A 23695-nucleotide genomic window follows, 5' to 3' on the forward strand; every position below is an offset into this window, starting at 1 on the left:
GACTTGTGTGGTACTTGCTGCTGAGATCTGTGGGCTTTTATTAAAAACAAATCTGTTTTTACATAGACAAAATGGAATATTACCAAAATCGTCTCAACTGATTTTATAGAAGCTGCTTTATACATAAGATAGGATTTAGAATCGGTGGTATGTAGAGAAACAGGATTTCAAGTAACAGGATCTCTTCTCTCTGGTGACTAGCAACGGGACCTGAGGGAATGGCATGAAGCTGCATCGTCGAGTTGGGCTCGATGATCCTTGTGGGTCCCCTTCCAACTCGGGATATTCTATGATACTGTCACCATGCAACAATGCTGCTTGCTGTAAGGTGTCCAACTTAGCCAAAAAAGCTGGCCTTTTTAAAGCCAGTGAATCACATAAGTACTTATTTATTTCTGGTATCCCATTTTTGTAAATGGCTTTTAAGAAACATGAACAGCAATAGCATAGGGACGGATAACTGTAAGTATGTAAAATCCTTTGACAGAGTAGAATATTCACATACTGCATAATGAAATACATTGGCATGAAAACATTGAGAGACAATAAAAGTGAGAACTGTTCAGTAATACAGCTGACAGTTGTAACATAATTTTGCTTTATAAGGGCTAGTTTCCCTAAGTATGCCCTTATTTTCTGTAACATGTAAGGGAGTTACATGACATACCAGAACTGCTTCACTGAGAAAAAACTTTTGTTAAATTGGTCTGATGGATTCCTAATTCAACGATCCTGTGAATTTTATGTGAGAAATATAAAGGGGTGGGGCTCTTTAATCACCTGGTAAAGGATTTGATGTTTTTCCCTTTTTAAATATGATTTTATTTTTGTAATTTAATAATACTTATCTTACTCTTGTTCTAAATGATTACCAACTGATTTTATATTATTTTATATAAAATAGAGTCTGGCTTTTCACATGTGATAAGGAAATAACATTCATTGAGGAAGGCAATTTTATTTTGTGCTCCTGACTATTAACTGCAATTAATTATTTCAAAGGTAAATGAAACAAGGAGGCTGAAGTCCACTAATACAGGCTGCAATAGAAATGAAAAACAACTCTGAGGTACTAAAAATATCCAGGCTGTTATGTTTTTCTAGTTCCTTTAAATGTCTGTTAATGTAAAAAAATGACGACCCTGGTCACTGGATGCTTAAAAAGTGCTTGAGTTTAAAATAGCCATTAAATGTATGTGACCTCATCTGCAAGGGCAGCAAGAAGTCCTGAAAAGCTATATTTATCTGCCAGCAACTCCTGGACTCTGGTGTTCCTCTGCTGTAATCGTACACTGGGAAAGTAAATGTCAGTTACAAAATGGGAGTGCTGCTAGAGGCTGCCTGTGATTTATGCGCTCCAGCAACTGGTGCTCAAGGAGGTCTACTGGTGATCGTTCTTTTTTTTTTTTTTTCATACTCCCCCCCCCGCAAGTACGGCGGAGATCGTTTTTTTTCATCTCCAGAACTGTCTAGAAGAAGCAGAAGTTGTATTAAGAAACTCCACGCGTTCTTGGTAACTTCCAGCCAACAACACCGAGCTCTGTAAATGCTGCCTCAGGCAGCGTGTGGATACATCGCAAGTTCCTAGTTGCATCTCGGAGAAGGAACAGGGAAATTACGAGGCACGGTACAAAACGAGCTCTCCCTTATTTGCCCTTCTTCTGTTTATGACATCAGTCTCGGTGGACGCAGCAGGAATCGATGTGCTGTTCTTCCTGCGTTTCAGGAAAGAAATGCTTAAAATTGAGAGAAGTTCTTGGCTGAGAACTCAGTGCGTGCAGCAGGACTCGATTTTGCTGTAGTTATGTGTAGTGAAACATGACACAGCAGCAGGGCATGGAACCCCTTTGCTGTCCTGATCTTGCTGTTAGGAAGTCTCATTATCTGACTTTTTGAGGGGGAACATAAACAAGTTCTCCACTCCAAGGTAGTTTCCACCCTTCTTGCCCAGGAGGAGCTGAGAAGCGAGACCTCAGCCGCATCTGCTGGGTGTCCTCCCCTTTGCCTGAAGCCCAGGCTCCATAAAACCATTCTGGCCGCCACCTGAGGCCGATCACAAGGACTCAGCTACCGGCTGCCCTCCTCGGGGGGAGGCCAAGGGGGCAAAGAGTGGCGATAGCCGTGACAGCCCGGAGCCGTGACACCGCGGAGCCGTGACAGGAGGCGGCGGCCTGCCCGCGCGGGCCTCCCTCAGCACCCCCGGGGGCGGCCTCACAGCGGCGGGCCGGGCCCAACGGGGCCAACCCGTGCTGAAGGAGGCCGAAAGGGGCCGAGAGGTGCCAGCCCGGCCCGGCTGCGCCTTTAAGGGGCGTGGAGCGGGGCCGTGCCGAGCCGAGCCGTGCCGAGCCCAGCCCGCTCCCCCCGCGGCCGGCCCGGAACTGCCAGCAGCTGCCGGCCATGGTGCGCATCGAGACGGTGAAGACCAAGGCGTACGGCGACCAAAAGCCCGGCACCAGCGGGCTCCGCAAGCGGGTCTCCGTTTTCCAGAGCAATGCCCACTACGCCGAGAACTTCATCCAGAGCGTGCTGGCCACCCTGCCGCCTGCGGAACGCCAGGAGGCCACGCTGGTAGTGGGGGGGGACGGCCGCTACTACATGCGGGACGCCATCCGGCTCATCGTCCGCATCGCCGCCGCTAACGGGGTACGTGCGGCTCGGGGCCGAGCCCGGGGAGGACGAGGAGGAGGAGGAGGAGGAGGAAGAAGGCTTCCTCTGCCACCCGGCCTCCTCCAGAAAAGCGGAGCTGAGGATGCCGGGGGGCAGCGGCAGGCGCTGGGGTGAAGCCTGTCGTGCCCGCAGAAATGGGGCGCCTCGGTGTCTGTAATTAGGGGGCAGAAGTGTGGCCAGGCCACCTGGGGGGCAAAAATTGGAGCTCGCTGCTTTCTTACGGAATAAGGAAGTGGGTAAGTGGCTTTGGAAGCCTTGCAGAAATGTGCCTTCTGTGCCCGGGGTGGGTGCCCAGCCGTCAGCCCGTGCCCCCTGACAGCACCCGCAGACACGAACGATGCGACCTTCCGTGGAAGAAAAACAACCCAGTATTGTTTTATTTATCAGTTCTGAGGAGGGTTGGGGCTGAAATGTGCGCTGACAGCACCTTGGGTCCCAGTGACCGAGCAGGCTGGGAGACGTGGGGCTTCAGCCCCGCTTGGTGCGGGTGTCTGGGCGCACCCTGGGACGTGGCGGCTCGTCAGGGCCTGGGGGGCTCCCCTCCTGCTCCTCGCCTCGGCCCCACAGTGGGCAAGGGGCCGAAGGCTGTGGCTGAGCTGGGGACCCCTCAGGAGGGGCTCGAGTCCTGTGCTCGTGGCCGTGCAGCGTCCAGGAGCCCGCTCACCAGCGGGCATATGCCCTGCAGTGGTTTGTCTGACTTGCTTCCAAGTGCTAGGACAGAACTGGCTCTAAAGAAAGAGAAATGTTCTGGAAAGGCAAGAGGAAACAGGAGGCGAAAGCAGGTGGGTGAATATGTGGGTTAAGAGCCAAGACATGGCTATACCAAGTGGGAAGCTTTACTTTAAAAGCTTTTCATTCTGAATCATTAATTTATAAAGCAAGAAAGCGGCCGTGGCCTGAGACAAAATGTTAGACTTCTTCAAGCAGAAATTAAGTGATATGACAGCACTGCCGGTCATCTGCTTCAGCTGCTTGCGGGTTCTTTATGCCCTTGTTGCAGCAGGATAGAGACTGTGGCGTGAACTTTCTGGAGTGATGTAGGGAGCCATGAAATAAGCTCCCCCCTCCCCAGCCACCCTCCAAATTTTGAGGAGGACTGGCAGGTCAAAAATGCTGCAAAATCATAGATTTAAATATCCTATTAAAAAAAGGGGGGAAAAGACCTCAACGGGTCATTAAAGAAATGAGAAAACTACCCCCTCAAGTTCTTTAATAACTGAGGATCAGATATAAATCTGAATAAGGAACCAGAAGGAGGCACGGTGAAGTGCTCTGCAGAGTGCAGGGGTACTGAAAGCTTGATACAATCCTGTGACAATCCTGTGATTCGGTGACAATTGCTGGCTAAGTTTGAATTGCACGGACTTAAAGTTTGGCAATGCAATACTCGGGTGTGGCAAAACCTTCAGGTCCCAAGAAATGTGGTGCCTAAAGACAGAAAGTTTCTTTATTCAATGCAAAATGTTTGTTTTTAATGAATTTCTAGTGCTTGCCTTTGTGTTTTGGAGCGGTCGGGGATGCTTGCTCTTTTTTTTGCACTGTAATTGCAAGTGCTAGTTCTCTGGTAGGCTCTTACTCAACTGCACCGTGGTAGCTCTGAAAAACCTTTTTTCTTCATAAGGGATGTGAAGTAACTGGAGGTCACCCACCTTTCACAGAGAAGGGTGAGCTACTTCGGTTAATGTGTAAGAAAGCGTGCTGCAAACACGTGGCAGCTGGTGCCTGGAAACTGTTTTGGCCCAAGTGCTGGGACCTGTGGGGGTCTCCTGATTCTGGGAGCCAGGTCACAGTGGAAGGCTCTGTAATATCACGGTGAGAAATACTGAATAATATAGAGGAAAGCTGGACACCTGAAATAATCACTTCTGTAGGGAAGTGATTATTACAGTGCATGCGAGGGGATCCACTGTATAGGTCCATTGGATGCTAAGAACATGGTAAAACTGAAAAACAAGTAGGAGGGAGTAAAGATATAAGCCAAGTTTGGGCTACAGGCCTCTCTAACATAGCCTTTCTGCTTGTTTTGATCACCAAGGTATGTGGTACCAGGATGCTCTCACCTGTTTAACAGCAGCCAGCCCGCCTCCTGTGCCAAAGCAGTGCTGGAGAGCCTGATTTCTGGTCCTAGGGCGTAAGAGGTGAAGGGGTCACTGCTTTAAAATCCTCGGCCTTTAAGATCTGGCTGAGCGGTCCTCTCAAAGCCCCGGGAGAAACAGGAGTACGGTTCATGATTGTTAGTATTACAGAGTAAAAGGTGAGGATGCTGAAGTGAGTTAACCATTCCAGGCGAAGACAAAGCTAATATGTACCTAAATGCTGGTATTTGGATAGCAACACCTCAATTTGTAGTTCTGTGATTAAGTGTTTACCCCATTTACAAGTTTGACTGTATAAAAGTAAACTAAAACAGTTGTTGGTTTCGCCATTCTCAGCTGGCAGCCAGCACAGCCTTCCTGCTTTGTTTTGGTCTGCTGTGCCAAGCATCCTTTATTTTTTTCCCCACATATTTAGCAAGTCTGACTCCTTAATTAACGAATAAAGCTTAGAAGCTCCAGTCGTCACCTGTTGGGGTAGAATTGTGGCTGTGCAATAGCTTTAAGTCAGAAGCATGCAGGAATTACAGAACTGGGGTTATATACCCAGATCTGATCATGTACCTAGCATCAGGCCGATTCACTGACGTTGTCACCTGCTACTCAACAAAAGTACCGTGCCCCTGGTTCCTTCTCCAATAAAGAGATTTCAAAAGTGCTGCAAGGTATCTGCGTGAAAGCAAATTGCTTGAAGGTGTTTGGAATGCCAGACGCTGCTTTGCATGTTAAATGCTAGCCTGGTTTTGTTTCACTGCTGCAGGACAAAACGGTACTTCTGTTAGAAATACTGCTCCCTGCCCCAGAAAGTTTGCTTTCCTGGCTTGGCTGCTGTTAAGCTTTTCCCCACCCAATTATCCCAGGGAAACCAAGTGTTTAAATTCTGCTGCATTGCTCAGCAGCTTGTTATTTGCCAGGGCTCTGTAGTAGCTTACTTTGGTAGCTCTGCTCCACTTTAATTTTGTGCTGTTCCTGGTTCTGCGCAAGATTTTGAGGTCAACCTCCGTCCTGTTGCTTTACAGCCCTTCATCCACTTAGCAGCCAGCAACGCTACCGTGAAGAACAGGCTGTCAGTCCTCAGGTTCAGATCCTCCCAGTTAGTAAAAGCTCCTGGTACTAAAAACATCAAATTCAAGTGATGCTGAAGAAATTTATTGCAAAAAAGCAAACCCTATGAAGCAGACCTGTATGCAGCGATGCTGGATCCTACAGGCCGCTAAGAAATCTCAATTTCTGGCCTTTGGTACGTTGCTGTTTTTCTCAGAAGCAGAAGAGGAAAGTGAGATCTGGTATCTGGAGTAAGGAGATAGAGCCCGAGCGTGCAGTCAGCGTTACCCTGCAGCTATGTCCTGGCTCCAGGTTATGGTGGGCTTTAGAAGACAACCATACATGCAGCAGCTCCCTGCAGCTCGGAGACAAATTTTGCACTAGTTTACCTTCCCTTTGCCTCTCAAATTCATCATTTTATATCAGTTCATGGTTGAAGGTTATTAAGGCAGCGGTGAGGTTGTCCAGGTTTGGGGGCTTCTTGGAATTTTATCCTCTACAGTAATGAAACTCCAGCTGAAGGGAAGAACTAGGGTGCTTTGTAGTTAATCGTTGCAAATCCAGCAGACGGAGTGTTGAAATCCACGCTAACAGGGGCTTAAGCCGTAATCTCCTGGAGCAGTGAGACTCAAAGCAGACGCCTCAGCTCTGGCTGTGCTGGGAGGCAGCCTGCAGGGTCTGACGCCTTCTCTTTGTCGCACCGAGGTCTGGGTTAGGTGAGCTGAGCTCAGCAGACGCTGCCTGCAGGCCTCACAGCCGGGCTGAGCTGGTGCAAGACCAGCTCCAGGAAAGCACGACGGTGCCTCCTTGCCCTCTCGGAGCTAATCAGTATCCATTAATGCTTCAGATGATGAACTCAAATATATCTTAGAAATGAGCAGAAAGAAGGTAAGAAGGATGCATGGGCAGAAGAAATGCAATGTGAATATAACACAGAGCTTTACAGTCATGGTACAAGCAGCAGGGTAACCACTGAGCAGAAGATCAGGGAGCAGCGTAGACCACAAAGATTACTGTCAGTATCATACAGGTGTCCAGACAAATGATATCATTCTAATATATTTTCAAGTAGGCTTGTTGTAAGTGAAAACTGGAAATAATTCTCACCAGGAGCATGGTGCCTGGTGTGGGTACACCCCTGGGGAGGACGCGGGGTGCGTGGGGGAGACCCCAGCAGGCAGCAGCAGAGAGATCCTGAGGTCGAGCGCATGTGGTCAGCCAGAAAGCACAGGGAGAGTCAGCCCAGAGCTGGGAAAATGCTTGCAGTCTGCACTGATGCTGCAGAGAAGAAGGTGAATTCTCCTCTGGTCAGCTGGGGACTGGGCAAGAATTAAAATTGCAGCAGGAGAGGCTTAGGCTAGACGTTAGAAAGCATTTTTGGAAGCTGAATGCTAATGGAAAGAGTGCCTGGGGGTGGTTGTTAAATGTCTGCCTGGGAAAACCTCTAGCAAGAACGGTTTGGGTAGAGCTGGTCCTGCCCAGGACAGGGGCTGGGTGAGCTTTCCACAGCCCTCCCAGCCCTTCCCTACCGCTGTGCTTTACCTGCTGCTTGCCTGCAGGTTAAGCCTTGCTAGCACGTTGTACTTTTGCGAGAAAAGCTCCACGTGCATCTCCCTCTCCCCGTTTCTACCCACGCTGTTCCACGCAAAGCCCCCGCAGCAGGATGCAGGGGCAGGGGCGATCTCCTGGCGGGCTGGGGCCAGGATCCCCAGCTCACTGGTGGGTTTGTGGAGGTGAACCAGCTGAGATCCCTCTCCTGTGCCCCCCTGCCAGGAAGGGCAGCAAATGCCAGGGCAGCCCGCGGTCACGGGCAGCCTTGGGTGTGCGCTGCAGAGCTGACCTTTGGACAGAAACCCTCGCGGTCGTGGCTGTTGCTGGGTGCTCCTCTTCTGGCACGGGGGGGACGAGCCCCTGCCAGCGTGACAAACCTGGAGCCCTTCGTGGGGTCCGCAGCAGCCCTGCGGATGGTAGCTTCCCCCCTAGCCCTGCAGAGCTCGTTTCCCAGGGTGTCAGGAATCTGCTTTCTGCCCCCTGATCCTCGCCGGGGTGCTCGGTCAGCACAGAGCAGCACGTCTCAGTTCTGGAGTTACCGGCACGTACGTGGCTGCCTGCGTGTGTGTCCAGGTGGTGCCAAACACACTGCCTCTCTCCTCTTCAGCTCCAAAAACTGGATTTTCATTAATTCCTACGGAAACAAAGAATCGTACAAGCAGAGCTCCTGCAGTTGCATAACCCGTGGGCTCGCAGTTGGTTTATTTTACGTTGCCTCCGTTTACCTTGGCAGTGCCAAACGTCACGCCGGCAGCGGGCTGTAATCAGGCAGAAGGTGCGTGGTTGTGGCAGCCGCGGGGCTGCCGGCCCCTCCAGAGGGATTGCACAAGCGGCGCTGCACGGGGCACAGGTTTGCCGTGGGCAGGAGTTCGGGAAACGTGCTTGGTGCCCTGAAGGGAAGCTGTGAAACAATTGCAAAATAGCTGCCTTGGATTCTGCGTAGTGTTCTCATCCCCCTTCCAGCTTTGTTACTTCCCTGAATGTCACAGTACGGGATGGGGTGGGATGAGGGAAGGTGGCACGGCCACAGCAGGGAGAAGGGATGGGGCGAGGGGCCAGCAGTATCGAGCCGAGGGGGGGGGGGGGGCTGCGTGCTCTACAAGGTTTTGCTGAAGTTTAAGGTCTCTCAAAATAGCCTTGTTTGACTTTGGTTAATGATAAAAGGACGGCAGTTCGTGGCTTTGGCTCTGCTCTTGCATGTCTGAAGTGCAGGACTGTAAACGGGGACCTGCGGGAGCAAACAGCCCTGCCTGGGGAAAACGTGAGGAGTGAGGCACCTAGGCAGCGTGGCCACGAGGGAAAGCCAAGGAAATCGGGGTTGTTTCCTGCAGAAAAGAGAGGATGCTCAGCCTCTGTATGTTAAAGGATTTCTTTACCTTGCAAGAAGTTGTCAGGAAGAGGGTTGGGGTCAATTTGTTCTCTGACAGCTCGGGAGGACTTGAGCCACGGCGAGGAAGACGGAGGCCAGCTCGCAGGGACACGCTTCTAGCTGCAAGGCGATTTCTGCGTTGGCACCGCTTACCTGCAGAGGAAGACTTAAAGAACGGGTTACGTGAACTGTCCGAGGGGTGCCCTGGGGGTATTGGATCCTACGCCAGGTTTGGGGAGGGAGCAGGCGAGCCGCTGCGTTCCCTTCCACCCAAGCAATGCCTCCCAGATCATGAGTGGCCAGAACGTGCGCGCTTAATTACTCATCCCAGCTCCCAACCCGGTCGGCGCGTGGGCATCTCCTCTGGGAGGTGGCCTCCTGTCCCCCAGTGCCACAGCTTTCCACGGAGCTGGGGAGAAGAAGAAGGGACAGAGCTTGCGTAGGCCGTACCCTGCCAGGGAGGCTGCTCAGTGGGAGGCTCGTTGTGGGAGCTGGATTTTGTTCTGTGTGCCACTAGAGGGAAACCTGTGCCTTTGCATGGAAATCTAGGGCGTCGCAGCTGCAGGGTGTGGAACAGCAGATGCTGGACTGGTGTGGAGGTCTGAAATGCATGCTGATTGTTTCTGGCTGCCTACCCCAGGCATTCTCGCTGCTGGTATAAAATAAAGATGGCCATAACAGCATCTCTTTGCCCCTTGTCGATTTTTGGAGCAATGACAGAGGCAGCACCTTGGGAAACGGTCCTGTGGAAGCCTCGGTAAATTGTCACAATCCAGCTGTGAACACAGCTCCTTTCTCCTCCCCTTTTTTAATAATGGGATGAACTGAGGCATCATGAAGTGTGCGGTCTCTCATCTTCCAGTAATATCCATAAAATGCTGCCAGCAGCTCGGACGGGGGACTCTGAGCGTTATTAAAGGGGTTTGGAGGAGACCGTGATTCCAGCCCCGTGTTTGAAGTTACCTTCCCCGAGCTCAGGCAGACGATGCCTCGTAAAAGCTTCTTGGCATTTGGATCTCTTCTGCGTGGAAGTTGTTCCAGACCCGATAACTTTATCATGCTGTGTTCTAAAGTATTTGGTAGTTTGTTGTTTTTTTAATAACTTTATGCTCCCCAGGGTAAGACCTGTGGGGGAATTCGGTTGAAACCATGCCTTTAGCAGCTCTTAGCCGTGCTGGGTTTTCCTTGTTAATTAAAGGCTGAGCCACTCTTCGCTGGGGACAACGTCCCCGTATCTGGGAGGCAGCCGTGGGGCAGTCGGGTTGTCGCAGCGGGGCTCGTGTAAGCGACCTGTGGGTAACAGATCCGCTGCCTTCCATTTTAAGAGTGACCTTTAGCTCGCCGGACTCCGCAAAACACCTCCGGCCGCGTGCTGCCGTGCCTGCCGGAGGCTTTTCCTCCGGGGCCTGCGGCGGCTGCAGAGATTTGCTTGGCTGGCAAAAATGCTGGGGCAGCGCATCGGGGTGTCCGAGCGGGGTGCCGAGCTGCCCATGCGCTGACGGAGACCCGGGCAGACGGACGGGCGACAGCACAGAGCGGCGAGGAGCCGTGCCTGCGGGGAGCAGAAGGTGGTGAAGGAGGCAGAAATCGCCTTTTCCTGCCCATCGGGACGGCGGCGTGGAGTTGCGTGTTCTCCGTGACATTGATCCTCCTCAGCAAGTGCGAAGAAACATCTTCAGTTACAGAACCCACGTTCGGCTCCGTGTTCAAGGAGCTATTTTTGGGTGCTCAAGAACTTCACTCAGCTTCTGTCCAGTAGGTGTGCCATTGCTGGTGTCAAGACTGATATATTTTTTAAATTACGTATTTTTTCCTTGGTGTTTCATCATAATTTACTTCTTAAATGCATTTACATGAAAAAAGGCCATGGAAGACGCCCCTCTGCCTCTGCTGACCATGCCAACGGCTCCTTACAGCGACCAGAAGCCAGGAACAAGTGGATTACGGAAGAAGACCTTTTATTTTGAGTCCAAGACCAACTATATGCAGAACTTTATCCAGAGTATATTTTTTTCCATAGATCTAAGGGATCGACAAGGAGCTTCCATGGTAGTCGGAGGCGATGGGAGGTACCTGAATAAGTCTGCGGTGGAGCTGATAGTCCAAATGGCTGCAGCCAACGGGGTTGGTAACTGTTAAATGACTAAATTCCTGGGGTTACGTAGCTGATAAATGCAGAAAGCCGTAATAAATTAGTCCCTAACTGCTAACGGTTAACATTGTAACAGGAAATCCAACTGGAAATGCTGAAATTACTGTTTGTTCACCTTGAAGTGGTACAGTTGGATAGAGGCATGGGGAAACACGCGGAGCAAGGAACGTAAATAGCCCACGTTTTCTGTGCGTTCCCAGTCTGTGGTTCGACATGCCTCAAGCTGTTGGCACTTGTGGACTTCGTAGTATCTCCATCAGGCCGTAAAACCCTGATAACGGTAGGAAGAGGGGTAGGTGGTAGAGGCACGTCTCTCCCTTCGGTGGCAGCTTGGCAAAAGCTCCTTCAGCCTTGCTGCGAGAAGCAACGCAGGCTCTGCTGCTTCTCCACAGGTACAAGCTGTGGCTGTGAGGTGAGTACTCGGGGAGCCTCTGAAAACTGAAATGAGAGCAGAAATGAGGGGGAGCCCTTACGGAGACGTGTGGTTGTGCTGGAAGCAGGGCACGGCGTGGCTCAAGTGCTGCAAACCTCTTGGGTTGCGTCTTTGCTTCTTTTTGCTTTTGAAGAAGGAAAGGCTCTGCCGTCTGTCCTGGACCTCTTAACGCAGAGCAAAACTTTACGCTAAGGGATGTGGCATAGGAATTTGTTTGGCAGAAAAGCTTGTTCGATCACAGCGGGGTGATTTGTAACGAGCAGGCAGATAAGGGGAGAGAATTTTCTTAAACCAACGTGTTTTCCAGGCTGGAAAAATGAACCCTTTGGCATCACAAATTAATGCGTTCCACTTAAGTCAGTGTACGGGCTGAGCCGGAGAGCTGGGGAATGTGCACAAAGTAGGAGCCAGGCCTGCTGCTCGGGCTTTTTGACACCAGGACAGATTTCCTGATGGTAAAGATGAGATTAAGCTGATCTTCACCAGATGAGGCTTCTCTCCTGCGTTTCTTTCCAGCGGCGTGGCCCGTGTCTGGCTCACATCTAGTTCCACCTCTGGGTTTGATATTTTTCACTGGCTGTTTTTGCGTGGTCTGGCTGAAACCCGTGACTTTGTTAATCAGCGTTGTGCTAACCTCGCTCCGTAGAGCAGCAGGGATGAGTCCAAGGATGTGTTAAAATACAAGAAGGCACGGGGAGGGCATGCCTGTCATGTTTTGGATGCGCAGAAGCGTCTCTGTCGGCATGTGCCAGGGACAGGTGCTGTCACCTCCGCAAACGCGGCATCAGCAGGATTTCCGAGCGGCGCCAAGCACGCTCGCCGTGCTGCTGGAGGGTGATTCGCGCCGCCTGCTTTAAATGCTGATCCTTTGGGTAAAGGAAGGGACCGGGCTTGTTTGTCTGCTTACCTGCATGGGCAGGAAGGTCTGGGCTTGGGGGCTGTAACCGGTGTAGGGCGTTGCTCTTGTGACGTACAGGAGGGCAGTGGAGCTGTGCACACCAGCTAGAAAACATGGGTTTGGTGTGAAAAACACGGAAAACATCAGCCTGTGTTGCTGGAGGGGACCCGCAGGAGTCCTTCGCTGTCTGCATGTGTCTTAGTGGGGCTTTTGGGAAGTCCAGGTGGAAGCTCTGCCTGGGTTGCATCACGGGGCCGTAACCCAACATCGCCGCAGGAATCAGGTCGGGTGAACGGGGCTGTCCGGAGCATCCTGTGGAAGGTGTTTCTGCACCGTTACGTAGCTTTGGCTCATAAGAAACTCCAGAAAACTGAAAAAGATGCCCAGTGCTAGCAGCTCGGCACGCTGCTAGGCCCAGCAGCCTCTCCCGTGGTTATCCCGAAGGAGTTAGCACCGGGCTGCTGGGAAATGACAGCCAGAAACCTCTGACAGCCGAGGAGGGCCCCGAATCAGAGAGCAGCCTGTATGGATACGAGTCTCCTCGCTGCATTCCCTTTGGGTTTATAAGCTGCTGTTCCAGGTCTCTGCCCGTGGTGCTGCGGGGCAGGAACTGCTGTCATCCCATGCCGCTGGCTTAGCACCACGTGGGAACCTTTGCTCCAGGCAGGCTGGCTTTTGTTTTCTGGTTTGTGTTGCCTTTGAATGAAATTCCTCCTCTTTCCTCAGTCGTATACAGGGTCTAATCTCCTTGGCTGATGAGGAGTAGTCTGGTGTGTTTTTAAATCTCTGTCACCTCATCTGGGGGCTGTGGTAAGGGGCATGTTCTTCCAGGAGAATATTTATCTTCTGTTTTACTACATGAACTCTAGCAACTGGATCCTGATTACCTTGTACTGCTTAGCACATCGGTCTGGATTTAATCTCGGTGATATTGCTGAATTTATGGAGGGAGGTGTGTTACCCGCTGCGAGGAAGAGAATTCACATCTGGTCCCACGGGAGCAGCGATGATGATCTATTTTGTTCTTGCTTTGGCTTCTCTCAATCCCATTGTGTCTTTTGAAAGCAAAGTCCAAGACCATAGCCAAAGGGTGTTGTTTTTTTTTGTTTTGTTTTGTGTTGTTTGGTTTAGATGGCTCTGGAAAGCTCAGCTCCTCAGCGCAGGCTGCCATTTCCAGTTGAGCCTCCTTAGGAGGCTTTGCTTTGCCTGTTGCCAGCGTTTGGGGGTCTGGTGCTTTTGCTGTTTTTAGAATCTGGGACTCACAGTCGTTTGTTTTGCCCTTGCATTTTCAGATCGGCCGCTTGGTCATAGGGCAGAACGGCATTCTGTCCACTCCAGCGGTGTCCTGCATCATCAGGAAAATCAAGGCCATCGGCGGCATCATTCTGACGGCCAGCCATAACCCTGGAGGGCCCAACGGAGATTTTGGTATTAAATTCAACACCGCCAATGGAGGTAAGGTTTAGTTCTCTTTTATTTGCTTGCTTTCTACTTGCCCGTTCTTTATTGGTGCCAAGGAACCTGATGAAACTGTCTTGATATCACAGAGGGTCAGTGGCCTGAGCACTGGGTTCCCCCAAACACCAAATCGCAGCATGGTCGAGGTCGGAAGGGACCTATGGAGGTGATCTGGTCCAAACCCCTGCTCAAGTAGGGCCACCTGGAGCAGGTTGCCTAGGTCCATGCCCAGAGTGATTGATGTGCTCCCCTTGCTCCCCAGTATTCTTCTCCTAGCAAGGTATTCCCAGCCCCTCGTCTTCTGCTGTACCTCTGGAAGGCACTTCTCCTACAATCTGTCTCTAACTTCTTCCCTCTCGCCCATTATATCTTGTAGGTCCTGCTCCTGAAGGTGTCACGGACAAAATTTTCCAAATCAGCAAGAAAATCGAAGAGTATGCCATCTGCCCCGACCTCCAGGTGGACCTGGGCACCATTGGGAAACAGCAGTTTGATCTGGAGAACAAATTTAAACCATTTACAGGTAAAGGACTGTTCCTCCTGTTGGAAAGCTTCTTTGCAGGTGAGGTTAGCGTGGACCTGCCCTGAAAGGACCCTTGGTGTTTCTGAAGGACAGATGTGGCCATTCTGACCTCTCCTTCTCAGCTGCAGGGTATTCCAAGCAAAATTGTCTGTCCTGGTTGCTGTGGATTTTTGGTTTTGCTTGCATCTCACCTTGTCTAGATACTTTAATTGCACTGTTGTTTCTGTCCCACAAAAGGTTTCACTTAAGTAGCGAAGTCTGATTCTCTGAGCTTCACTAACATCAGACTGGTGTGTCTGTAAGGCTCCCGTTAACATGTACGTGGGAAACAAAGACAGATCTGCAGTTCAAGTTCATTTTCCGGATTAAATGTTATAGCATTGGTGTTTAATCTTTCTGACCTTTTCCATAGTTTCATGTATAAAAGAACTGCCTGAGAGCTGGAGAGCTGTGACATTTCACGCGTGATTTTTGCCAGTTAGCAGTGAAAATAAAAATACATCTAAAAAAAATATAAATCTTTTTTTTTTTTTATAAAAAAGTTACTGCAAATATTTTCACCACCTTCTGATGATCACTCACTGTAAACAAAATTAAATCAGAAGTGGTAAAAATCCTCATTTGTCTCATTCTCCATTTCTACGTACCAGGGTTTTTGTGTAAATAGCTTTGTCTTTGCCTTTTTTTTTAACGTGGCCCATTAGTTGCAAAGGTGCAACCTTTTCAGACTCTGAGGTGCACAGTTCGTGCTCATGTTGGTGGAAATCTTTTTATATATGTTTTTTTTTTTTTCTCCCCTCTAATCCCTCTCTACACACAAGCAGAGTGGAACAGAGGCCTCTCAAAGGATGTCCGGGGGGCTGGGGCTGTGAATGGAGGCTGTGACCAGCAGAGAGCTGGGAACAATGTTTGTCTTCAGGATTCTGTCGCTCTGCTTGGTCTGTAATCCGATTAGCAGTGGCAGCCTGTAATTAAATGGCTCTTAATATAGGACCATTATCATTGTCTTTATGAAATGATTCTAGGGGGTGTTTAAAGGCTTTATGCCAAGCCCCGGCCCTTTGCACGGAGGACTGTCAGCACAGTGCCACGTGGAGCAAAACTGCTTTTCTATGTCGAGTTCAGACTGTCAGGGGTAGTTTCTCTCCTCTTCTTTTTCCAGTGGAAATCGTGGACTCGGTAGAAGCTTACGCGAACATGCTGAGGAACATCTTCGACTTCAGCGCGCTGAAGGAGCTGCTTTCGGGGAAGAACCACCTCAAGATTCGCATCGACGCAATGCACGGAGGTACGGGTGGCCGTGGGTCTCTCGCTTTTTTGTTATTGGTGTTTGAGAGCAGAAAATCCTATTGTACCGCTGGATACCTGTCAGTCAGGCATCTGTTTTATTTCCCTGTTACACGGGGCTGTCACGCCGATCCCCCGGTGCACCTGGGGTGCGAGCCCTCCTTTATCCCGTGCTTGACTCGCTTGTTTTGCCGTGACAGTTGTGGGCCCTTACGTGAAGAAGATCCTGTGTGAGGAGCTCGGAGCCCCGGCGAACTCTGCTGTCAACTGCACCCCGCTGGAGGACTTCGGTGGGCACCATCCCGACCCCAACTTGACTTACGCTGCTGACCTGGTCCAGACCATGAAGACGGGAGAATACGACTTCGGAGCTGCCTTTGATGGAGATGGGGTAAATGGGCTGCTCTCTGATCAGGATGTCAGCAGAGGAGGATGGAGGCAAAGACCTTTTCCTCTCTCCCTGCCATAACTGCAGGCAGGCGTGAACCACTCACTGCAGTTCACCACCACGACAGTAGTTGGCTACTGTGTAAATAACGAAGTCCAAACTGTTTTTAAATAGCTTTAAAGGTTATGGAAAATTAGCGGGAAGGTTGAAATACCGTAGAGGTGTTGCTGTTTAACTGCTTGAAGCATCATATTTAGTTCAGTGCAGTCAAAAACCTCCGTGTCGCGGGGTTTGTAGGCTGTGCCCGCGAAGTCGAACAACTTTGCGTTGCAGCCTGTTTGCACAGAGCAGGGACGTGAGCTGTTTCTCTCTTGTCCTCTCCAGGACCGCAACATGATTCTCGGGAAGCACGGCTTCTTCGTGAACCCCTCCGACTCCGTTGCCGTCATCGCTGCCAATATTTTCAGCATCCCTTACTTCCAGCAGACCGGAGTCCGCGGCTTCGCCCGGAGCATGCCCACCAGCGGGGCTCTCGATAGGTAGCACCTGCCTCTGCGCGGGGTGGCGGAGGGGAGGGACAGTCCCCTTTCTGTGCTCAGACACGTGCCTGTAGTGGGGAGTGAGCGTGTGGCCCTCCCGAAGGGCAATGCACTGCTGGGCTGCCGCATTAAATCCTCTTTGGGAACATGGCAGGGTTGGGTTCTGCTCTTTGCTTCCTTTCTTCTCTACAGATAAGCCCAAAGAAATGCCCCCCCCCCCCTTGTTAACTTAAATCTGTTAGTGATACTTTGTTAAATGCTTTGACATCTACAACTGCAAATTGCTTGAGAAGGGCTGAGTATTTGTATTTATTCCTTAGCCGTGCTTCCCAGCCATCTCCCAAAAGGTAGCACCGGGATAAAATAGAGCTACACAAAGAGCAGTTCTTCGCTTAAAAAACAAAAAGAGGCAGAGGCGTGAGCTGCCTGCAGTGTTACCCCAAAAGAGGTGCTGGTAACAACCCAGGCTCCTGTGGCAGTATTTCACATGGGTGCACTCAGAGCCCAGCTGTGGTGTGACGTAGCCTTCTTGCCTTCGAAGGGTGGCCCACGCTACAAAGATTGCTTTGTATGAGACTCCAACTGGCTGGAAGTTCTTTGGAAACTTGATGGATGCAAACAAACTGTCTCTGTGCGGAGAGGAGAGTTTTGGTACTGGTAAGTGGGTGTTCCTGAGTTCAGTAACGAAGGCGCTATTCCTCCTCTTAATTCTTCTGCTGGGTAACCTGGGATCTATCTCTTGTGGGTAGCTGTTAATGCTTCTGAAATAAAACAAAAAAGCTTTCAAGAATCCCTGGTGGAAGCGTACACAACGCTAAGAGTTTTGTCAGGCAAAAGCTCGTTCTCTTTCAGTGAGTTAGGAAGGCATACGTCGATACGCAGGAAGTTTAAGGGCCTCTTTACTAGCCCGGTCATTGAGTCTGTGGGGATTAAGTGCAGTGTTAAATGTATTTTTCAACTCTTGGTGGCCAGGAAAACCTTCTAAATGTTTTCATTTCTGGAAAGAAATATGGTTTGGAGCATGCAGTTTTATTAGGGGAGGTTTCAGGTCACTATTAAATCTCTGAGCTTAATAGGGCCCTCATTTTCCTGTTCTAAAAACAAGGTATGATTTATAAAGTTTAAATTAACACTTGCCTTTGAACAGTTGCAGCGAGTTATTAGGTTACTGAGAAACAAAGCGAACATCTTAAGGAATTTACTAGGGGCGCACACGTGACGCACGGCAGTTCCTTGTGCAGGGAGGCTGAAGCGAGCGGATTTCGCTCACAATCAAAATGCGCGGCGTTCCCGGGAGGCTGAGTTATCCCACGGCATCCACCACGTGGTGGCGGCGTCCCGACGGGGGAAACGGGGCCTGCCCTGCACGAAGGAGGTCAGCACCTGGTGCCTGCACAAAGGCCGTGGTTTATCTGCTCGGAGTACTCCTCGAGTCCTGTTCTTCCTTTGTCTGAGGACCACAGGGCAGCCCGGAGGATACGTGAGGTGCAGGGGCTTGGGGGAATCTAGGCTGAATGATTTCATGCTCACGCCTTCTGTGCTTTCCTCCCACCGCCCCGTATTTCAGCAAAACATTTTAGCCTGCTCCTACATGTTTCACAGAGCAAGAGTGGCCTTACATCCTAAAATGCCAGAAAGATTTGGGAGTCTTTGCCCTGCCTGTTTCCAGCACGCGTTAAGTTTACTTCACGGACCCTGGCTGCTGAGAGGGCACCAGCGTTTTGGTAAATACAACAACAAGGAGCACGTCATTCGTGGAGCTGATCGGAGAGGGTCTCTAGCGAGCAGCTCTCCAAAATGGTTTCCAGTTTCTGTTGGGTGTGCCGTGAGCTCAGAGTTCCTCACATCCCACAGCTGGTGACTCTGCCTTACAAGTAAATGTGACTGGGACCCTGTGCAGCAGGGGCCGGGAGGGAGGTTTGGGGTTTGGGCTGTGCTGCGTCGCATCAGAGCGACTGGGAGCAGTTCTGCAAGGGACAGAGCGGGAAAAGGGCCCGGGCAGCCGGTGCTGGGCTCCCCGCACCGCAGAGGGAGTTTGTCCATCTGGCAAAGACCTTTGAAAGAAGGAAAAAGGACGAGGGAGGCCGTTGGATAGCAAGTTAATGAGGGGTTGTGTGGAGTCTGACAGAGCGTGAGCGCTGACGGGGAGCGAGGTGAAGGAGCAGCCACGCAGACCCGGTAAAAATTGAAACAAACTGCGAGCCGGTGGGACCGGGGTCGGGCAGCAATTAGAGTAATGCGACATGACAGAATTCCTGCTCGCCTTCTGGGGGATTTTATTCCAGCAAGAAGTTGATACCTCACATGGGACTCTTTGTTTGTGTAGCATTCCTCTCCATCACCTCCCGGCGGCTCTCCCGGCTGCGCGGGACCGTGAGGATAACTTACCGCCGCGGGCACAATGGTGGCATTTGTGCCGAGCACCGCGTGGCCCCAGCCCTTCTCCCCGGGCCATCGCCCACCCTGGCAATTCTTGGGAGGGTAAAAGGGCGGCTGGGGCGTGCTCGCCGTGCTCGCAGCCGTACCCTGGCTCCTTGGGGTTTGGGGAATGCCCGCTTGGAGGTTTGCCAGAGCCCAAAGGATGAAGCTCAGCAGTTGCGTGTCGGCGGGGCACGGCACCGAACGCGCCAGCCAGGAACAGGGGGGCTGGGTTGGACGTGCTGTGGGCTGCTCTTTGATCCCCTGCTTGATTTAGGTGTTCGGGGCCGGCCTGAGCTGATTTCCCCGTGTGAACGACGTCCCCCCTCGTGCTGCTGCCTGCTGGCCCTGGTGCCGGGTGCAGCCCGACAGGCGGCTGCGCCCTCCGTTGCCGCATAATTTCGGAGTCGTTAGGGTTTGGCTTCCTCAGCCAGGGCTGACATTTTTCTTGGTGCTCGGCCAGCGTATGTGCCGGTCAGGGTGTGCTGATTTGGCAGACGGTACGTGACAGCTGCTGGAGGAGGTTGCTGTTAGTACTTCTCGAGCTTTACGTTTGCCTTTTTTTTTTCCTTTTGATGACCTTTTCCATGTGCATTCCCCGTCGCTTCCTTGGGAACAGAATTAAGGATCTGTGAACAATGAGCGTGTGTTAAAAGGGGCTGAATGTTTTATTTGGGCCATGGCTGAAGGCAGATGATATCTTGAACCGCTTTAACAATGCAGCGGGGACCCAGCTTGCAAAATGCCTTCCATTTGCGAGCTGTGCTGATGCCAGGTTGGTGGAGGAGAGGAGGCAAGGTAGAGCCGGAGCGCGGGCTCTCTCCTGGCAGGAGGTGGGAAACGTGTTTCTGCTGTGGATCTCTGCAGGCTCCGACCACATCCGTGAGAAGGACGGGCTCTGGGCTGTCCTGGCCTGGCTCTCCATCCTGGCCACCCGCAAGCAGAGCGTGGAGGACATCATGAAGGATCACTGGCAGAAGTACGGCAGGAACTTCTTCACCAGGTGGGGAAAGCACTGCTGACACCTCACGCGTCCCTCTGTCCTGTGGCTGACCAAGGACAAGCCGTCACAAGGGGGTCAGAGCCCCAGTTCTGGGGCTGGCAGCTGGGGCTGGCTGAAACTGGCAGCAGTTTCAGACTCCGTGACCAGTTTGCTGCAGCGTGCAATGCATCCGGGCTGATTCCAGCTGGACATTCACCTTCACCCTTCGTGATGTCCAGTCTAGGATTTGTTATTCCGAATGCAGTCTGCTCAGTATCAAACTCTGTAAAGGGTGTATGTTTTTTGTGCCTGCCGGGTAGCTTTTTTCTCGTAGTGGAGGCTTTTTCTTGCAGGTGTTTCTTGCTGCTAGAGCAGCAGGTTTCTTCAGGCTGCCAGTTACAAGTCGCTTTGCAGTATCTTCAGCGATGGCTCCGTATCACTGAACGGGCATCCAGCCCCTAGGCTGTTACTTACCTGGTTGAGTTTCTGTCCAGTTGCAAACTGCTCCAATTGAAGCTATAGCAGACACGGGAGAGGAAAAGGGAAGGGGAAGAGCTAAGCTGCACATGGGCTGGAGGGGAGGTGCTGCCTGGAGGGAGAGCGTTAGGCAGAAATCTTTCACTTTGGAAGACCTACATGAAAAACATGAAAATTTTGTCTCAAATTGCCAAGTGAAAGAACTTGCCTTTTCTTTTTTTTCCTTTTTTTTTTTTTTTCCTCCTTCACACCACAAAGCCAGCATACATCTAAGGCATTTAAACTTGTGGAAAAAATGCCAAAGCCTAGAATAAAAAGGCAGTCTTTTAGCACCAGAGGTATGTCTGCCTAGCAAGCAAGCAGTAGGCAGGTTAGCAAGCCCCTGCATGCTCCATCTAGCTGGCTGGGCAAATAAAAACCACACAAATCCCACAGGCGATCCGAGTACAAAGTCTCAGGTCGTGATTTGTGCTTCAGCAAATGCGGGAGCTGCAGCTCTCTGCTGCCTCTCTTAGCAGCAGTCATTAGATCAAAGCTGGCACCGGTGTGTTATCGCGTGCTGCAATCACCCCTTCGCTTTGCTGTGGGACACGAGTTAGGATGCTCAGGGAAAGTTGTGATCATGAGGAACCGGTCAAGATCCTATCGGCGGAATTAGAATAAATGCTTTGCAGTCAGCACTGGTGGAGTCTGGCTCTCTGTCTTTAATATTCCTAGCACAAGGCAGCACAATTTGAGGTTTCATCTCGTAATGCTAAGTGTGATAGGTTTAAGTGTGTCCCACAGCTTTGTGCTGGAGCCACAAACTGCTGCACGGATCCTCCTCTCTTTTCTTCCCATCCTTTTCCCTACTAAGAGTAGAAAACATCACGTGGGGCTGACCAGAGTGGTGTTAAACAAGGGCATCACAAGCGCTGCTAACTAATTACAGACCTTCCTAACCTCTGTTTTCTGGTGACTGGTTGTAGATACGACTACGAGGAGGTGGATGCAGATGCAGCTAATAAAATGATGAAGGATTTGGAGACCATGATGTTCGACCGCTCCTTTGTGGGGAAGCAGTTGTCGTCTGGTGACAAAGTCTACACGGTTGAGAAAGCCGACAACTTTGAGTACAACGATCCCGTGGATGGAAGCGTCTCCAGAAACCAGGTGGGCACAGCCTCGCCTGGGCTGAACACAACCTCAATTTTGTCCATTGCGTCTGCATTTCCCTGGGAGCCAAGCACTGCGTTTGACCCCTGGAAAAGCTGCTTCTCCCCTGTGTTTGCCAGTGGGATCCTGACCTGCACGAGGGAACTTGCTGCATGAGGTGCAGAGTGGCTCAGGAGGAAGCTTTTGCTCCTCCAGGAGTGAATGGCAGAGGTGCCATCTGCAGCTTCCCCAGGAGGACGGAGCTCAGGGATGGCGCGGGTCAGGCATGGCCACGCTGGGTGCCATGGGAAGTACCTCAGGTACCCCAGAGGCACGTGGCTGAGAGGCTCTTCCCTTCTCTCCTACCAGGGCTTGCGGCTCATCTTCTCCGATGGCTCCCGCATCATCTTCAGGCTGAGCGGTACTGGCAGCGCTGGGGCGACCGTGCGGCTGTACATAGACAGCTACGAGAAAGACGCCCAGAAGATATACGAAGACCCCCAGGTAGGTGTTGCTCTGAGTCACGGCAGCGCCGGCTCCCAGCCTTCCCCGTGCGCACGGGTCTTGGCCCTAAGCACCGCAGCACTAAGCAGCGTGGAGGCGCTAGGCGTTTTGGAAGCAAGGGCCTTGGTATCTGTAATCCCAGTGCAAATAGCTTTTAAAAAAGCTCTGTGCGGAACAAGCATTGCTTATTCAGAACCCCTCACAGCTTCTTTTGCAGTTGCACATTAGTTTTTCTGTTTATGTTGCATCTGTGGCTGCTTCCAGGTGTGGAAGGACACTTTCAGACCTGAACTGACCTTTTAGGCAAAATGTTGCATCGCTAGGGATAAGATGAGCTCATTCCTATACAGAATTCAGGAAATACTTGTTTAAAACAAATAAATGCTGGTGAGAGGAAGGTGCGGTCACATTTAAGGTGACACTGACTCATTCTATCCTAAGGTTGGTGCATGTTCTTTACAGCATCATTTTAAAATGCTCTCTAGCAGATACTGGAAGAAAAGAATCCTCATTTTATGTTCTGCAGCAATAATCTTGACCTCTTTCTGCACAACTTACTGTGCCATTTTTCACAAAGAATATTTAGGGAGGGGAAAAAGTTCTGGGAGGCAGCAACTAAACCGAGTAGCTTGAGCCATTTGGGCAAGGGGGCTCGAAGGATTGCACAGCGAGAGCAGCAGCAACCCCGCAGCCGTGTGCAGGCTTTCCCTCCCAGCCTGCGTGTCTAACAGTGCCTCCCTCGCCCGTCCTACAGCTCCCGTGGTGGACCCAAACCAGCCCTTTGCTGGCAGGGACCGAGCCTGAGCTGGGGCGTGCGGGGCTGGCAGCAGGGGCAGGGTGGGCACAGCGTGCGTGGGGCGCGTGCGCTGCTCTGCTCCGTGGTTCTGAGCCATCTCTCCCTCTCTGCAGGTCATGCTGGCACCTCTCATTTCTATTGCACTGAAACTTTCACAGCTTCACGAAAGAACCGGCCGCAGTGGCCCGACTGTCATAACATAAAGGCTTGGTCCTGGCACCGCACAGGAGAGCACGCCACGTGAGGGAAGGCAGCCTGTCACCCCCGTGTTGTCAAATCTGTCACCGTAAAGGGAAAATTAATTTTACCTCTGTGTTTAAGTACAGTATTGAACCGCTACGGCTAGACAATAAAAACCAGCCCCTGTAAACAATGTGCGCGCACGTTGCTGTGCTGCCTTCTTGCGTCACGCCGCGCTGCTGGCAAGCTGTGTATGGTGCTCGTTAGCACAGCCTTTTGGTTTAGCATATGCACTTTTCTTTTTTTTCTTTGCTTAAACAAAAGGCTCTAGAAATAACAAAGAGACTAAATTCTTCAATAATTCAGGGGTTTTGGTTCTATCTTGGAAACTGTCCTGGAAAAGAAGCGCATTTTACCCTTGTTAATATATTGTATTTAAATTTGATGTCTCTAAATAAGCAACAGCTGTGTATTAAGGCCGAGTATTTTTTACTCGTGTGGATTTTTTTCCCCTTTCAAAAGCCAATTATGTAAATTGGTCCCTTTGCCATGCTATCTGTATAAAAAAAATGTAACAAACCCTCCCCACAGAAATAAGCAATAACAAACATTGCAGGATATTAAAGTGGTGTGGGCTACAATTACTGCTCAGCGCTCTTTTATTTCCTTGCATCATGACAGGCTCCCTTTTGAAGAGCAAAAGACTGTTTTGATGAGCTCTTGTTGGGTTGAACGTGCATGGTGAGATTCTTGGAATAATCAGATTTGCAGGCATTCATGTGCCAAATCTTATCCAAGGGCA

At 51.0% G+C, this 23695-nt stretch overlaps 1 protein-coding gene and 1 long non-coding RNA gene across 3 annotated transcripts; both read left to right on the forward strand.

Moving 5' to 3' along the window:
* Positions 1–2320: 2320 nt before the first annotated feature.
* Positions 2321–23534, forward strand: PGM1 (phosphoglucomutase 1). 2 transcript variants are annotated; one of them, XM_035333818.1, is made up of 11 exons: positions 2321–2643; positions 13500–13662; positions 14042–14188; positions 15351–15476; positions 15676–15866; positions 16248–16402; positions 16944–17059; positions 19688–19823; positions 21248–21431; positions 21783–21917; positions 22827–23534. In XM_035333818.1, the coding sequence occupies exons 1-11, from the start codon at positions 2398–2400 to the stop codon at positions 22914–22916; spliced, it is 1689 nt and encodes a 562-aa protein (XP_035189709.1). In that variant the 5' UTR covers positions 2321–2397; the 3' UTR covers positions 22917–23534. The 2 variants fall into 2 exon arrangements, with proteins under 2 accessions (XP_035189709.1, XP_035189708.1); XM_035333817.1 differs by lacking the exon at positions 2321–2643 and adding an exon at positions 10223–10848.
* On the forward strand, positions 14195–14714 carry LOC118171061. Its single transcript, XR_004753023.1, has 2 exons — positions 14195–14404; positions 14475–14714. It is a non-coding gene; the product is annotated as an uncharacterized LOC118171061 (long non-coding RNA).
* Positions 23535–23695: the final 161 nt, after the last annotated feature.

This window comes from Oxyura jamaicensis, chromosome 8, assembly GCF_011077185.1.
Source record: "Oxyura jamaicensis isolate SHBP4307 breed ruddy duck chromosome 8, BPBGC_Ojam_1.0, whole genome shotgun sequence".
Lineage (NCBI taxonomy): Eukaryota > Metazoa > Chordata > Aves > Anseriformes > Anatidae > Oxyura > Oxyura jamaicensis.